The sequence below is a fragment of the Polypterus senegalus genome, chromosome 5 (assembly GCF_016835505.1).
Source record: "Polypterus senegalus isolate Bchr_013 chromosome 5, ASM1683550v1, whole genome shotgun sequence".
Classification (NCBI taxonomy): domain Eukaryota; kingdom Metazoa; phylum Chordata; class Cladistia; order Polypteriformes; family Polypteridae; genus Polypterus; species Polypterus senegalus.
Genome location: NC_053158.1, coordinates 9,168,900 through 9,186,910, shown reverse-complemented (window position 1 = coordinate 9,186,910; position 18,011 = coordinate 9,168,900). Strand labels below are relative to the sequence as shown.

The 18,011-nt window shown below is 43.5% G+C and overlaps 1 protein-coding gene across 10 annotated transcripts in view; it reads right to left on the bottom strand.

The window, feature by feature from the left end:
* LOC120530126 (RNA-binding Raly-like protein) overlaps nt 1-18,011 on the bottom strand; it is a 1,108,526-nt gene that overhangs the window by 55,903 nt on the left and 1,034,612 nt on the right. For 7 of the 10 annotated variants that reach the window (XM_039754308.1, XM_039754312.1, XM_039754309.1 and 4 more), the window contains one exon: nt 2,740-2,841. The exons of the other annotated variants lie outside the window; for them this stretch is intronic. In XM_039754308.1, the coding sequence (XP_039610242.1) occupies nt 2,740-2,841 (102 nt within the window). The remainder of the gene's footprint in view (nt 1-2,739; nt 2,842-18,011) is intronic. 10 annotated transcript variants of the gene reach the window in all.

Here is an 18,011-nt window from a genome sequence, read left to right as displayed (position 1 = left end):
GTGATGCGCTGTGAATACTTTCCGGATGCATATATATATATATATATATAATAAAAAATCTGGTTAAAAACTCCACTGCCATCTCCCCTAAACACCTCCATGCTTCCATAGGTATGTCATCTGGACCAATGGCCTTTCCATTCTTCATCCTCTTCACAGCTGTCCTTACTTCCTCCTTGCTAATCCATTGCACTTAATGATTCACTATCTCCACATCATCCAACCTCTTCTCTCTCATTCTCTTCATTCATTAGTCTCTCAAAGTACTCTTTCCATCTGCTCAACACACTCTCCTCACTTGTGAGTACGTTACCATCTTTATCCTTTATCACCCTAACCTGCTGTACATCTTTCCCAGCTCGGTCCCTCTGTCTCGCCCATCGGTCCTTTTCTCCCTCCTTAGTGTCCAACCTCTCATACAACTCATCATACGCCTTTTCTTTAGCCTTCGCCACCTCTCTCTTCACCTTGCACCTTATTTCCTTGTACTCTTGTCTACTTTCTGCATCTCTCTGACTATCCCACTTCTTCTTTGCCATCCTCTTCCTCTGTATACTCTCCTGTATTTCCTCATTCCACCACTAGGTTTCCTTTTCCTCCTTCCTCTTTCCAGATGTCACGCCAAGCACCCTTCTTGCTGTCTCCCTTACTACATCTGCTGTTGTTTCCCAACTGTCTGGTGACTCTTCACTGCCACCCAGTGCCTGTCTCACCTCCTCCCTAAACTCGACCTTGCAGTCTTCCTTTTTCAACTTCCACCATTTGATCCTTGTCTCTGCCCTGCCTCTCCTCCTCTTTTTCTTGATCTCCAGCGTCATCATACAGACCACCATCTTATGCTGCTTAACTACACTTTCCCCTGCCGCCACTTTGCAGTCTTCCATCTCCTTCATATCAACTCTTCTGCATAGGTTGTAATCTTGCTGTGTGCATCTTCCTCCACTCTTGTACATAACCCTATGTTCCTACCTCTACTTAAAATACGTATTCATCACAACCATGTCCATCCTTTTGGCAAAATCCACTATTCTCTGACCTTCTTCATTCCTGTCCTTGACATCATACCTGCCCATCATCTCCTCGTCTCCACTGTTCCCTTCACCAAAATGCCCATTGAAATTCACTCCAATCACCACTTTCTGTCCCATTTGGTACACTGTTCATCACTTCATCCAACTCACTCCAAAAATCTTCTTTCTCACCCATTGCACACCCAGCCTGTGATGCAAATGCACTAACAACATTCATCATTACACCTCCAATTTCCAGCTTAATAGTCATTACTCTACCTGACACTCTTTTCACCTCCAAAACACTCTTGACATGCTGTTCCTTCAGAATAACTCCTACCCTATTTCTCCTCCCATCCACACCATGATAGAACAATTTGAACCCCCCTCCAATCCACCTGGCCTGACTCCCCTTCCATTTAGTTTCTTGCACGTACACTATATCAACCTTCCTTCTCTCCATCATATCTGCTTACTCTCTCCCCTTACTCATACTGCCAACATTCAAAGTTCCTACCCTCAGTTCCACTCCCTTTACTTTCCTCCTCTCCTTCTGCCTCAGGACATGTCTCCCACCTTCTTCTCCTTCTTCGTTCAACAGTAGCCCAATTTCCGCCACCACCTTGTTGGCTAACAGTACTGGTGGCAGTCGTTACTAACCCGGGGCTCGACCAATATATTTATATATATATATATATATATATATATATATATATATATATATATAGTATACACACATGCGCATAGGAGGCAGTCAAAGGGCTTAACTAAGGTTAAGACACCGAGTTGGGGGTTGATGAAGCGCACTAATGTCTCTTCTCTCTCTTCTACAGCCCATGGGAAGGGACACCCAGCAAGATCACAATCAGCTTCTGCATCCCCTTCCAGTCCACGTCCTCCTACTGACATCACTTTCGCCAGATCCCTCATGGGCCCGCCTCTTCCTGCCCACCGCCTATTAAAGTCCAACCTCACCTTTCCTTTAGTCCAGTTTTGGACTCAGTCCTTTGAGACTACTTTGGTGCTATTCACTGTTGTGATAAATCTGGGGTTGAATATATGGGGTGGTTCCCCGAAGCTTTTTTCTGTTTTTGTCTCCCTTCTTACTATATCAATATTATAAATCCAATATTTATTTCAAAATATGTAAAATTTTCAATTCACATAAAACAAGACACATGTAGACCTGTTGTGGTTATCGCAAGTCTTCAAACTGATGTCTGTTCTCATCCAAGCAACTGCTGACTATGAGGGCTAACAGAATCACAGACACTAAAAATTGTTTGATATTTGGATGCATCTTCTTTCACTGGCTACTTTCGTTACATTTATTGTTTTGTGCCATAAACTTTATCTTTTATGTATCCCACATAAGGAAAAGTCCAGTGGCTTGAGGTCTGGTGAACGCGGAGGAAATTCAACAAAACCTCTTTGCTCAATCCACCTGTTGGGCAGATTTTTATCCAGATAGGCCCTCATATCATGGTGATAATGAGGAGATGCTTCATCTTGCTGAAAATAAAAGTCCTCATCTGCAAACATCTCTCGAACACGTGGCATGACGGTTTAAGTAAATGACACCAGTCACAGTGTCATTGAAAAAGAATTGCCCAATTAAGCAGCCACAAACCCTGGTTCTGTAACACACCTGCGTGCTACAGAAGTGCGTGGGAGGATCAGTTCACAAGGTAAACTGAGTAACAAATAGGAGTGAGACTAAACTACTAACCTCTCTTCCTCTTCCAGCCCTAGAGTGGAGGAGGAGCCCACCGAAGACGAGTGACCACGTTTCCGGTCTGCCCCAGAAGCCCTGCACCTTCCAGTCACCCAGCTATAAAAGAAACGAGAAAACTGAAAGTCGGCGTTCATTGCATGGACCGCGACTGCCAGAGTCAGACTGCCTGCAGGAGCAACCTAACCAAGATCTCTAAGAACTTGAGAATGATTACGTTACTTTCTTTTCCAGTTTTTGAGTTCAAAACTAACATTGTTGCTATTAAATGGGGTCCTCGCTGGAGACCCCAACATTTCAGGGCAAACATGCACATACACATCCTAGTCAGTCACACCAGGGCTGCTTGAAGACACAAGTTTATCTGCGCATGTTGAAGATGAAGGACTCTGAGGTTTGGGGAGATGTGATTCCCCCTAGTGCTAACGCCTGATAAGTTGAATCCTGCTGCGCCCATCACCATCCTGAAATGAATGAAGCGGGTTCAAGAATGCCGTGTTATGTTACCTGATAAGGAAAATGCTGCCATGATAACAAACGAAAAAGAAGTACTCACTAAGAATCACTTCCAAATGGACCATAATGGTGCTGCTATTGTTGTCATCGTCTGGCACCCACCTCCTAGAGGGAAGGCAATGAGCAGGGCATGCCTCCATTTCTTTCAGTTTTTCCATTCTTCTTGCAGATGTGTTGATGTCCATACCTGTCTAGTCTACCTCCTTCAGTGTCTTCCCCTACTCTTTCCCTGCATACATTCGAGAATAATGCCCATCCCTAAACACACTGGTTTACTTGTCACATGATCATAATAATGTTGTGCTGTGGCAAACTTCCTGTAGTGAGCTGTAAAATGCCATTCTTTGGCTCAAAGGTGAGCGCTTTGTGGTATGAGCTAAATGGAGACTCCATCCATCAGCCGCACAGAGCCAGAGTCCGACTACTTTGAATGGTGCGTTTCCCTGGTGATGCCAACCAAACTCTCCCTCTTTGTTTTAGCTCCCAGTTCTCTGCACAGAGTCACCACTACACTCCACCCGTTTGTAAGACAAATCCCACCCTTTTCTCCAATTGAATTGAGTTGGACAAACATGACCAGGAATCTAATTTCAGAGGTTTGTGCTGTGGTGAACTTTCTGTAGTAAGCTGTGAACTGGCTTTTTTGGCTCAGAGGTGAGTACTTTCTGATATCCTCTGATGAAGGAAACTCCACTGCAATTATGTTGTTACTCTTAAGCGCAGCATTTGACACCAATGACCATTTTATTTTACTGCACAGGCTAGAAAATGATGTTGGGCTTACAGGCCCCGTGCTCGCTTGGTTCAGTTCTTATTTATCAAATCGATTCCAGTATGTATAGAAATGTGCTGACAGGACTCCATCATTACACACAGAAGTTCAATATGGTGTCCCGCAGGGCTCAGTACTGGGACCTTTACTGTTTTCACTTTACTGACTTCCACTGGGATCTCTCATTAGGAAACATAATGTTAACTTTCACTCGTATGCAGATAACACCCAGTTATACCTTTCATTTAGATCAAATGAAGTTTCTCTGATGTTGTCTTTAATTATTAGTCTTAGTAAATTAAAGGAGTGGATGGATGAGAACTACTTGTCTTTAAACACAGATAAAACAGAAATGCTAATTGTTGGAGGGAATGACGCTGATCACAACAATATTCTGTCATCATTTAACTCAGTTGGAATCCCAATTAATTTTATTGAATCAGCCCACAATCTAGGAGTTCAAAGTACATATTACAAAGTTGTCCAAATCATGTTTCTTCCATCTTAAAAATGTTGGGAAATTAAGGCGCTTTCTAAATAAACAGGATTCTGAGAAATTAATTCATGTGGTGTTCACTGGATGATCAAACTGTTCTCTATTCAGCCTCCAGTTAATCCAAAATGCTGCTGCAAGAATTATTACAAGAACAAGAAAATACAAACACATAACTCCAGTTCTTAAATCCTTACACTGGCTCCCGGTTAAGTTTAGGGCAGATTTCAAAATCCTCCTTTTAACATATAAAGCATTAAATGGCTTACTTAAATGGTTACTTGTCTGAACTTATCATGACTTACAAACCAGAGCACACATTAAGATCGCAAGATGCCGGTCTGCTTATGATTCTGAGGATTAACTCTTTTAGGGCTCATTTTTTTTTTGTTTCTTATCTCCCAGGGCTGAATATTTTTCCAAAAACTAACATTTTTTAAAAAAGAACACAAAGCAATTGTTTAACATATCAAATCAACTAAAAATATTTACTTTTGACAAATGTTCCTGTCTTGCACGTTGTATGAGCCTGCATACTCTATGAGTTCACATACATATCACATACATTTTACACAGCACAGTCTGATGTCGCTCAAAGCAGCCAATTTCAGTCATTGCCACATTGCACTGCTCACAATACGTGTTGCTTTGGTGCCTACTTTTCAATTGTCTGTTGCTGCACTTTCTCACATATATTGTTAGTGTGGACTGTAGAGAGACAAGTCACCCTTTTGCCATCGTGCCATTCCACTGCCACCAAGTTTTCTGCCCGCATGAAATCCGTATTGTCACCTCTTTTCATCTTCTGAAACTTTATGAACTTTATGCATGGCATTATAGCCTGGCTCACCCCATGGGATTTGCTTCTGTTTATTACAGAAGTGAATAAAACTTTGCAGCAGCACGTACCTATCACCATGCTGCATAACCTGTCCAAAGCCACCAGGGGACAAAGCACGTTTGGACCAATGCTCCCTGAAGTTATATCACCAGTTCTGTCCCATCTCTATTTGTAATACCACAGCACACTTCATCTCGTCTTTTGTTGTGGGTTTACACTTTGAAAAACGTGAATGCGATGCAAACGCAGCGCGTGATTCAAAAAATTTCTCTGCCTACCTGTTTGTCTCGTCTGACGGTAGCTGAAAAGCAGCATCAGGAGAGAGCAGCCTGAAGTACAGCAGCTGGGGATCTGTCGTGTCCAACAGCAAGCCATGCCGTCTTGTGAAGTCCAGCAGCCAGATCGGCTCTCAACGGATCAATGTCTGTGTATTTATCCCACGCGAACCTTGCTGTAGATGCATCAGCTGCGCAAAGGTGCTCAACTGGCAGCAGATCCGCTGGCACGGCATCGGCTGGTGTTTGATCAGCTGATGCCGGCTTCTCACTCTCTTGCTCGATCTCCTGATCACTGTCAATAAAATCCGATTCTGAAAAATCAGAGTCCGACTCCGCGATAATGCGCAAAACATTGTCTGCCGAGTGTTTTCTTTTCTGCACTCACTTCGCTCCCTTGTCACATGTCGATGCCATCTTGCCATTGTTTACCTTTCGCAACTCACACACGCTAGGATTAGTTGCCGAGTCAACGAGTCTAGCATTCCTCCAAGCACAGAGGGAATGCCTGTGACGTGACAGTGAGATTTGTCGCCATTAACAGCTGATTATCGCCCTCTATCCCTGGATGTCGACTTTAGTCGACATGCGCCCTCAACCCCTCCTGTTGACAAAAGTCGACATCCACCCTAAAAGAGTTAATAAAATAACAGTGGGGAGTCAAGCTTTTAGCTACAGGGCCCCTAAACTGTGGAATGGTCTGACTGCTACTATAAGAGATGCCCCTTCGGTCTCAGCTTTTAAATCCCAGCTGAAGACTCACTATTTCAGTTTAGCACACCCTGACTAGAGCTGCTGATTAACTGTACAGACTGCATCTCTGTTGTCAGTCATTAGCACTAAAACATAAGTAACATGATTTTATTATATTATAATTTGATACTAATCCTCACCTATTCTGTTTCTCTTCTCGGTACTCAAATGTGGCACTTGGTGCCACGGTCCATCTGCCAAGTTGTTTTGCCTGAGTAAGGTAAAGTCATCCATGATGGAGGATTGCAGGAATCATGGGAAAGAGGGGTCCTTTCATCGGATTAGCGCTATTTCAACTGTGGAATGGCCAAATGGGGGAGGCAGCTTGATGAATGAGGTCTCCAATTTTTATTTTTATACTGTATTGAGTGTTTGTTCTGTTCTGTGTATTCTATTGACCCCCTTTTTCTTGACACCCACTGCACGCCCAACCTACCTGGAAAGGGGTCTCTCTTTGAACTGCCTTTCCCGAGGTTTCTTCCATTTTTTCCCTACAAGGGTTTTTTTTGGGAGTTTTTTCTTGTCTTCTTAGAGAGTCAAGGCTGGGGGGCTGTCAAGAGACAGGGCCTGTTAAAGCCCATTGTGGCCCTTCTTGTGTGATTTTGGGCAATACAAAAAATAAATTGTATTGTATTGTATTGTACTTTGCAGCATGAGCTAAATTGACACATCCATCCTTCAGACACGATAAGCTCGTCTCCGTTGATGTCAACCCATCTCTCTATCTCTCTTTCTGTCAGTCCCCACTTTCTCTGCTCAGAGTCGCCATTACACTCCACCCATTCACAGTACAAATCCCACCCTGGTCGCCAATTGATTTGAGGTGGACTCACACCATCAAGCATCTAATTTCACAGATTTGTGCTGTGGTGAACTTCTTATAGTGAGCTGTAAACCAGCAATCTTTAGCTCAAAGGTGGGCTCTTTGTGGAGATCTCAGCAAATGGAGACCTCCATCCATCATCTGTGCAGAGCCAGCCTCTGACTACTGTGAATAGTGTGCTTCCCTGGTGATGACAACTGAACTCTCCCTCTTTGTTTGAGCCCCCACCTTCTCTTTGCTGAGTCGCCACTACACTCCACCCATTCGTAGGGCAAATCCCACCCTTATCACCAATTGAATCGAGGTGGACTCACATCACCAAGCATCTAATTTCAGAGATTTGTGCTGAGGTGAACCTTTGGTGGTGAGCTGTGAACCAGTGCTCTTTGGCTCAGAGGTGAGAACTTTGTGGCATGAGCTAATTGGAGACCTCCATCCTTCAGACACGATAAGCTCGTTTCTGGTGATGTCAACTGATCTCTCTCCCCTTCTGTGTTAGCCCCACTTTTTCTGCGGAAGTCGCCCCTACACTCCACCCATTCACGGTGCAAAACCCGCCCTTGTTGCCAAATGATTTGAGGTGGACAAACAACCATGAATCATCTCATATTTGTGCTGTGGTGATCTGCCAGTAGTAAGCTCTGAGCCAGCGTTCTTTGCCTCAGAGGTTAGCACTTCGCGGTGTGAGCTAAAGGAAGACCTCCATCCTTCCACCGAGACCTGTGAACTTCCTGTAGTGAGCTGTGAACCGGCGTTTCCTAGCTCTGAGGTGAGTGCTTTGCAGAATGAGCAACACAAAGACTTCCATCCTTCAGACATGAAGAGCCCACCTACAGTGTCATCAGCTGATTTCTCACTCTGTGTTAGCCTCCACCCTCTCTGTGCAGAATCAGAATTAAACTCCATCCATTCACAGTGCAAATCCCATCTTTGTTGCCAATTGAATTGCTGTGGACTCACACCAGCAAGTTTCTAATTTTTTTGTGGTGAACTTCCTGTAGTGAACTGTAAACTGGCTTTGCAGAGATCTCCGCAAATGGAGACCTTCAGCCTCTGACTACTGTGAATGGTGTGCTTCCCTGCTGGCATCAACTGAACTCTCCCTCTATGTTTTAGCTCTCAATTCTCTGCACAGAGTCACCACTACACTCCACCCGCTCGTAGGGCAAATCCCCCCTGTTTCTCCAATTGAATTGCTGTGGACTAACATCACCAAGCATCTAATTTCAGAGATTTGTGATGTGGTGAACTTCCTATAGTGAGCTCTAAACTGGCAATATTTGGCTCAAAAGCAAGTGCTTTGCAGTACAAGATGTACATGAAGACCTCCATCCGTCAGACTCAATAAGCCCATCTCTGGTAACGTCAACCGATCTCTCTCTCTTTTCTCTCTCTTTGTGCCAGCCCTGACTTACTCTGCACCCATCTCTGTCCACTGTGAGTGGTATGCTTCCCTGGTGACCTCTCTCCGTGTCACTCCCCATTTTCTCTTTGCAGAGTCGCCACTACACTCCACCCATTCACACTGCAAATCCCACCTCTGTTGCCAAATTGAATTGCTTAGTGCACTCACACCACCAAACATCTTAGTTCCAGGATTTGTGCTGTGGTGACCTTCCTTGTAGTGAGCTGCGAACCAGCGTCCTCTGGTTCAGAGGTGAGCACTTTGCAGCTTGAGCCCTTTTTGCCACAAAGAGCCCATCTCTGGTAATGTCAGCTGATCTCTCTCTTTCTCTGTCAGTCCCCACCTTCTCTGCACAGCATCACCACTACTATCTGTGTTTGTAGCTACCTAAGGTAGCATCAGTCCGCATTACCTCAGATAATCTGGGTTCTACTGTAGTAAGTTTCACTGTGTGACGTTCTCTCACAGGTCAAAGGGTAGCTTCTAGCCCCCACCCCCAACCCTCTACATTCTCTCATATCCACATGGACAGTCTTCTTCATGGCCACAGCGGTACTCTTTGTACTAGCTCGCAGCAGAGGTCCCATTTTTTTCTTTATTTTCACATTTTTGACAAATTTTTACCACCGCCTTCTTGAACTCTTTAATTGTAAAACGGTGCCTTGTGGTATAGCGGGTCCACAGCTCACGTCAAGAGGTCAGTTTTAAAATAAATAATCGCCGTACTCGCGGTTGTGTGGCTGAAGCGGTTCCTGGGGAGCTAGTGATGTGGGCGTTTCTCACCTAAGAGCACAGGTGGGAAATCGTCCGCATCCATAATTGTTTCCGGGAACTGCTGACTGCCACAGCTGCCATGTCCTCTTTATAAATCGAAGTGCGAGGCGGCTAAGGAAGAGAAGAAAAAGGAAGGAAAAAAGCTGCAGTAGAGCAGGAAGCAGTGTTGGAGAGAGAGCGGGTGCGAGCAAGAGAAGGCTTGCAGGCAGGAAGCTGGACAGTTGAGCCCTAGCAGGGGTGTATGGCCAACACCTAGGGCAGTTGGAAGTGGTATATTGTGGAGGAACGGGAGTGACCAGCAGAAGGACGGCTGGCCGTGTAAGTTGGGAGGCTTGGACGGTGAATTCCCTGACGTGAGCGTCCTGGTCTTGATCTAGGTGAGCTGAACCGGAGCCAGGGATCGGAAGACCAGCAGACAAGTAGAGTAGATAGAAGGTCAACTGCAGGTATGGCGACTCTCCTGTTGCAAAGCCCGATGGGAGAAGCAGGGGAGCTGTGAGGTAAAAAGACACCGGGCTTTGTGTTTTTAAAGGATTGCTTCCAGGCGTTGTTTTAGCCTCGTCGTTTTAAATGGATTGTTTTTTGTCTATGGTGTTTTTAACCTTCACTGCTGTTTAAATGGATTATTTATTTATTGAAGATTTTTGAAAAGCCCCGCACTTTATTTAATTTGGACACTGTTTTGTTGTTGTTTTTAATAAAAGCACTTGACCTGACTTTTTACACCATCCCCTTGCTCCACTTGTTGTGCCTCACTGCCGTGCTCATCGGTAACCTTACCAACGGTGCAGGGTTCAAGGGCTCCCGGATGGACGATGGGAGCATGCAGCAGAACCCTCATCGTCACATGCGTCAGCCCCATTTTGCCACCTCGAGTCGTGCCACTAACAATATTATTAATTCTTTACAAGTGACATCCATTATGACTGACCCCATCACCTCTTTCTTATTGTTTAATCTCTAAAAGAGTTTAGCTTTAGGCGTTTGGAAAAGTGCCAGCTTATTTATTTCTTTAGTTAGATTATTTGTGAGGGGAGGCGTAATAAAATATTAATTCACTGTTTATGGCTTTTATTATGCGGTTCAATTTCTTGTTTCCTTTAAGAAGAACTTTCTTTAAGAAAAAAAAAAAAGGATCCTACTGGGAACAGATACATGGATTCTATTAAAATGTCAGGCCGAGTCGTCGTCTGTGTTCATCAGAGCTTATTTACTTGTAGGCCTACATCATTAAAATATCATCAGCTCCGTAAAAGTGTGATTGCAGTAGCTGACATTTACAAAATGCCACAGCAGCTTTTAGACCCCCATCAGCAATTAGGTAGCATCTTTTTTTAAGGATTGGAATTTATTTTTGTCTAATAAATTTCAGTTAATTATGCACCACTGGGTTGTCTCATCCCCTTATAATATATTAAGAAAGACAGGGGCAAGCAATCTTGTTAAAGGTAAAGGAAATTCTTCTTTTAGCAGACGCTGTTGAGCTGATTATGAACACAAAATGATTTGAAATTACTTGGAATTTTTCTGAGGGGGTGAGAAGAAGCAAATGTAAGCTTAATAAAGCTGTTGCTCAAATTGAATTGCATTTCCAAAGGTGGTCAGCGTTGCTGTTGCTGTTGTTTGACAGGACTTATTCTCTGGACACGTCCGGTGGGGCCATCCCATCGCTATCACCTAGGACTTGGCTTCAGATCTGTGTTTTATGTTATCACGCACGTGTGGCTCTATTGAAGGCAAGATCCCCCCTCTAATGGGAAGTTGTTGGGACTCCTTTTCAAGGAGGGCAGGGACGAGACTCCATGATAGGATGAGAAGATCAGCAAGTTTGGAGAGCCTCAGAATCGAGCTGCTGCTACACCAGATTGAGAAGAGCCAGTTGAGGTGGGTTTGGGTGTGTTATACGAATGCTTCCCCCTAGAGCTAAGTCCAGCAATGCCCCACAGGGCTGAGACCCAGGACACGCTGGAGGGACTGAATTTTTTAGCTGGCTTTGAAACTCCTTGGAATTCTCCAGGAAGTGTTGGAATACGTAGTTGGAGAGAAGGAAATGTGCTTTGCCTGCCGCCACTGAGACTCCAGTCTCAGAAAATGGGAGGTGTGTGTTCACTTTATGCTAACCATGGACCCTAACGCTCACCGTCTAATTATATTCACATCAAACAACATCGGAGCTCTTGCACATATCAATTTTTGAGCATTGAGATTGAGATCAGAGGTGCTTTACCAGACAATGACAGCATATCAGCTTCACAGATCGATGAGGCAGCCTATGAAAAAAAATGGAGGAAGTCGTTTTAATGGGCTCTCAGTTTTGAGCTACGTGATGGCAGATTGATATTCACACAAAGGCTCCTGTAGACTCATAACGAGTAGTGGTACCCAGAGGGTCAAAGCGATTCAACTGGTGATGCAGAATAACACTGAATAACAGTGACAGGCCCTCTGGTAGTCTGGATGTGAAATGGTAACTAGAATGCTGCGGCATTCTCTCCAGTTTTGATGTCACTACACTGGTTACCTGTGTCATTCAGGATTGACTTTAAAATTCTGCTTATGGTTTATAAAGCCTTAAATAATCTCGCCCCATCTTATTGTGGTCCCCGGCCGAGGCTGGAGCCCGGCCAGGACGCCCAGGAGGAGGAGAGGAGGGCTTGTGCCTCCTCCAGACCACGAGGGGTGTCCGTCCTGGTTATATTGGGGGCCTCGGGTAAGGGGCTTGGAAGCCCAGCCCTGTAGGGACCCGTGGCCACCGCCAGGTGGCGCCCCAGTGCCTACTGATCCCGGGAGCTCGGCACTTCTGCCACACCAGGAAGTGCCGGGGGGAAGACAAAAGGGGATACACGGACGGCTTCCGGGCGCGCAGCCGGCACTTCCGCCACACAAGGGCGTGGCCAGGACTAAGTGCCGGGGAGCAGCTGGATCCCATCCGGGTTCCCATAAAAGGGGCCGCCTCCCTCCAGTCATTGGTGGAAGTCGGGAGGCAGTAGTGACGGAGCTGGAGAGAGGACAGGAGGCAGCCAGGAAGCAAGGCACAGAGACTGTGGGCCCTGGACTTTGGGGGATTCAGTGCCAGAGGCGCTGGGGATTGTGAGTGCACGTGACTTTTGAGATTGTACTGTGTAAATAGTGTAAATAAACGGTGTGATGGGTGAAAACATGTTGTCCGTCTGTCTGTGCCGGGGCCAGCGTTCACATTATATATCAGAATGTCTGACACCTTATATTCCAAATCGTAACCTCAGATCCTCAAATGAGTGTCTCCTTAGAATTCCAAGAACAAAACTTAAAAGAAGTGGTGAGGCGGACGGCCTTCTGCAGTTATGCACCTAAAATCTGGAATAGCCTGCCAATAGGAATTCACCAGGCTGATACAGTAGAGCAGTTTAAAAAAAACTGTTGAAAACACATTACTTTAACATGGCCTTCTCAGAACTTCACTGTAATTAAAATCCTGATACTCTGTATATCCAATTCATCATAATAACTATTCATGGTGGCTCTAAAATCTGTACTAACCCCTACTCTCTCTTCTGTTTCCTTTTCCGGTATCCTTTTGGTGGTGACCATCTACTCAAAGCACCGTGATGTTCCAACAATGATGAATGGATTAAAAGCCAGAAGTCTGTATGACCATCAACATCAAGTGACTCCGTGAGAACCGAAACTACAAAGAGGACTGTTTCATTTATGTTAGGTAGAATGCCCAGAGCGGACTGGGCAGTCTCATGGTCTGGAACCCCTGCAGATTTTATTTTTTTTCTCCAGCCGTCTGGAGTTTTTTTTTTTGTTTTTTCTGTCCACCCTGGCCATCAGTTGTTACTCCTTTTCTATGTTAACTAATGTTGTCTTATTTTAATTTCTTATTTTGTCTTTTATTTTTCTTTTCTACATTATGTAAAGCACTTTGAGCTACTGTTTGTATGAAAATGTGCTATAGAAATAAATGTTGTTGTTGTTGGCAGGTAGAAGAGTGGCCCTCGTTCCTAGGATTTTAGATACGATTGAAATTAGAATATATTAAGAAAACTTCCGAACAAGAAGAGACCAGCGAGTCCATTACACACATCTCATTGAGATCATTTATGTTAGGTAGAATGCCCAGTGGTGGCTCGACAGTCTCGTGGCCTCAGAACCCCTGCAGATTTTGTTATTCCAGCCCTCTGGAGTTTCTTTTTGTTTTGTTTTTTTCTGTCCTCCTGTCTATTACACCTCACTTTATTCTTTGTTACAGAGGAACCTTGGTTTGCGAGCATAATTCGTTCCGGAAACGTGCTTGTACTCCAAAGCACTCGTATATCAAAGCGAATTTCCCCATAAGAAATAATGGAAACTCAGATAATTCGTTTCACAAGCCACAAATATTTATATAAAAATGATTAATACAAAATCTTTACTCTAGCTAATGGAATCCCTGCTATCTGTTGCCTCACGGGACTCTTTTTCTTTGTTTGCGACTTTAACAAGGAACCTATTCGATGACAGTTGCTTTTGCCTGAAGAGTCACTACACTTGGACACAGTGTACACTGAGTATTTTAAGGATATCTCTTTAAGGGGAACAGGGGGCCAAACCACGCCTGCGGCTCGTTGCATAAACGGGCTGGTGTGTGTTGTAAGAGGACGGACAAAAGAAGGAGCTATGAAAGAGGATCAGAAAGGGAGCGATCCAAAAGGCACAAAACGCTTTGTATCTAGATTGGTTTGTGCGCACGCAACAACAAGTGCTGCCTGACCAGGGGAGGATATTCGTGTGCTCGGCGCTGCAGTTTATTTGTGACACTTGTGTCTTCCTTTGATAGACTTTAACACCATTACACCCGGGTGAGGTGGACATAGGTATCCAGGATAAGTCTTGTCTCCAAGCCGGTGAGAACACACATTTTATACTGTAGAGGGCAAACGTGACGGTGGTATATTTGACCAGTGTGCTGGATTTAACAGCAAAACACTAAGACTACAATCTGAAAGGGATTGGGGAATGCGTATGGGGTATTTTTTTGATTGATATTTGTTGTACAGGGGCAGCTGGATGACAGACAACTCGGCAAAAGACAATTCAGCAAAAAGACAACTTGGCGAAAAACAACTCGGCGAAAAGACAACTCGGCGACATTCTTTACCAGTTAGGTAATAGTTAGGTTCAAAGAGATTTTGTAATGATATTTAAATAACAAACTAAAGTTCGTTAGGCAATTACATAAATGTATTTTCAACATTTTAAATCACGTTGTCATTTAAATATAATTAAAAAATCCAAGATGTCTTTCGCTGAGTTGTCTTTTCACCAAATTGTCATTCGCCTAGTTGTCTTTTCGCCAGGTTGTCTTTCACCTAGTTGACTGTCGCCCAGTTGCCACCGAACCCTATTTGTATATATATGTATGTACTATGAATATTCTTGTGCTGTCTTGTAAGTAGTCATATTTCTTTTTTTATTTGTCGCATTACCTTTTCTGCTTTGATGTGCATTATAAAGAGTTGGTTAAGGTGTATGGTCATATTAATTAGTATCTGTTTACTTATTCAGTTCTTTATGTAGGATTTTCTAAAGGGACATATGTTTATAGTTCTCTTTGGGTTTTCATAATACTGTATATACTCTTATTTGTTTAATCGACTTAATTGGCCTTTGCAGATCATAAAAGACACCTCCATCAAAGGGGATCAAATCTGGGCTAAGGTTTCAGAACATGATATAATGTGAAGAGCACTATATTTTAGATAGATTGATAGATATAGGGTGGTCCAGATCTAATTATGCAATTTTCATTATGCTATAACTTATTAAGTTTATTACATAGAAAATCACCCGAAAAATCCCGGACCATCGAGAAGTGTGCGAACTGACGACATGAAGAATCGTCTTCGCGCCAAACTTGAATCGTTCTCGCATAAATCAAAGTCATCCAGACGATCTGGATCTGCATAATTAGATCTGGACCACCCTGTAGACAGACAGATAGATAGATAGATAGATAGATAGATAGATAGATAGATAGATAGATAGATAGATAGATAATGAAAGGCACTATACAGTGATAGATAGATAATGAAAGGCACTATACAGTGATAGATAGATAGATAGATAGATAGATAGATAGATAGATAGATAGATAGATAGATAGATAGATAGATAGATAGATAGATAGATAGATAGATAGATAGATAGATAGATAATGAAAGGCACTATACAGTGATAGATAGATAATGAAAGGCATTATACAGATAGATAGATAGATAGATAGATAGATAGATAGATAGATAGATAGATAGATGTTGTGGTGCATATGTTGTGTCTGAGGGCTTTGGGGCTCAGTGGTGCCCCCTATTGGCCACATAGGCAAACAAATTAAAACTTTCAGATTAGGTTCAGCTAACATTAACTTGAAGAAAAATGGATGATCGATATGAGAATAACTTAAATATATTTATATAGTCCAGTAAAAGGGCAATGCAGAAAGACTATTAGAGAAAGCATTTTAAAAAATAAAAACACATTTAATATGCATTATGGTGATTTTGCTAGGGACGCTAAAGAGATGCTCACTGTTAAAGTCTCATTATTTCAAATATTACCTCATTAAAATGTAATATTCACTTCAGCAGTCAAACATTTCTAATAGTCATGAGTAAAACAGCCAAGTTTTTCAAATTTCACTTAAAATGTGTTTTGCAAGCAAGTTTTGTGGATTTTTTAATGTTTTTATTTTTGTGGTAGAAGTCCTGGAATATTCCACCCTTTAGGTTTATTCCATATCTGGAGCCAGTGTTTCCTCCCTTGGCTGCCCCAACCCCAGGCCTTGTCTTTTCTTCAGATCGTGTTAACATGCCACCCCACACATGCACTGCCTTTCTACACATTAATGCCTCCAGCTCTACCTCACACCACTCACTTGGGGTTTTCACACACGTTTCCCAACTCCTTCATCTGATCCAAGACAGTAATGTGATACACCCCAGCTATGCCTTTTTAAATTCATTGACGACCCACTAGCAGCGATTGTAAACTGCCCTCTTGGTGAAACAATGTCCCGTTTGGAAGAAGGAGCTCATTTAAAAATGGGAAAACACATCACCCATTGCCTCCAATTGCTTTGGCAGCCCAGTCGTGAAACAAAGATGGCAACCCACAACCTACCAGCAGCACCCAGGCGTGTGACCAAGCGGCTGAGAAACACTGGCTTTGGAGATCCACTCATTAACCAATGACAGCAACCCGTGACCCATTGGTGGCAACGAAGTGGTTAAAAAAACTTTGGCTTAGGTAACCCACCTCAACTCACTCACAAAGCAGTGATGGAAACCTGAAACACACTGGCAGCATGATCCAATGGTTGAGAAACTCTGCTTTACACGAACCAGGTGTGCGGACACTGAGAGGTGAAGATCAGTTAGTGATATTCCATACTGGAAGCTATAATAAGCAAACCAGTGACCCACACCAGAACCAGAGAGTCTCAATTGCAATGACCTGTAAACTTTGTGACTGATATACGCACATGACTGTAGTGTGGTGATGGACAGTAGGACTCTAGCGACTGGGCATCATCACGAAGTTTTGACAAACAAATCTCCACAGTGGTAAAGTCCACCCTTTACCAACTGGGGTAAATCTCAAAAGTTAAAATCTTTTCTTTCACAGAAGAATTTGGAAATAGCGATTCATGCTTTTTTTACATATTGGCTAGATTGTTGCAATTCCCTGTGTGTGGGTTTGCTCAAATCTGCCCTGTTGCACCTTCAACTGGTTCCAAATGCAGCAGCTAGATTTCTAACCAGCACTAGAAAAGGGGAGAACTTCTCACCTGTACTGGCCTCTCTCTATTGGCTACCAGTGAGATTTTGGACTGATTTAAAAAATTTGATTGTTTGTTTTTAAGGCCTTGTATGGTCATGTCACAAACTCCTTCATACCATCTCAGGAACGAGAACTTTGAGGTTATCTGCTCAACTACTCCTTGCAATTCCAAGATCACGTCTGAAGTCCAGGGGCGACAGGGCCTTTACAATCGTTACTCCTAGGCTTTGGAACAATCTGCTAATCCACATCGAATCTTCTCCTTCTATCAAGACTCGGTTAAAATCTCCAGTCATCTGTATCAAATGTCCGACCTACCTAAGTTGGCTTCTCTTGTTGCGCAGGGTTAGCAGTTTCTACTCCAAGCCCCTCCAGGATGTTGGCACTTCTCACATTGCCTCTAAGAGGGAGCCCAGCCGCACTGCTCATTTTGGCTGCATATACCCGCCATCTCATTCTTTCGGTCATTACCCAAAGCTCACGACCAGGGGTGAGGGTAGGGACGTGGATCGACTGGTAAATCAGAAATGTATTTATATAATAAACTAGGGGCCTCTGCCCCCTGCTCGCTTCGCTCGTCATCCCCTGTGCAGACCCTATGTGTTAGTCATTTCCCGGATCTGCCCCTTGCAATGAATTGTGCTGTGCTTTTGGATAAACACGAATATCAACTCTGTCTTTGATATCTCCGTCTTTCGAAACTATTATCACTGACAATTTGTCACATGTTGGTTTATTATAAATGCAAGAGTGATTTCTCGGATTCATATAGAAATCCAAGAAAACTTCTTTGTCAGTGTTTTTCAGATAAATTTCG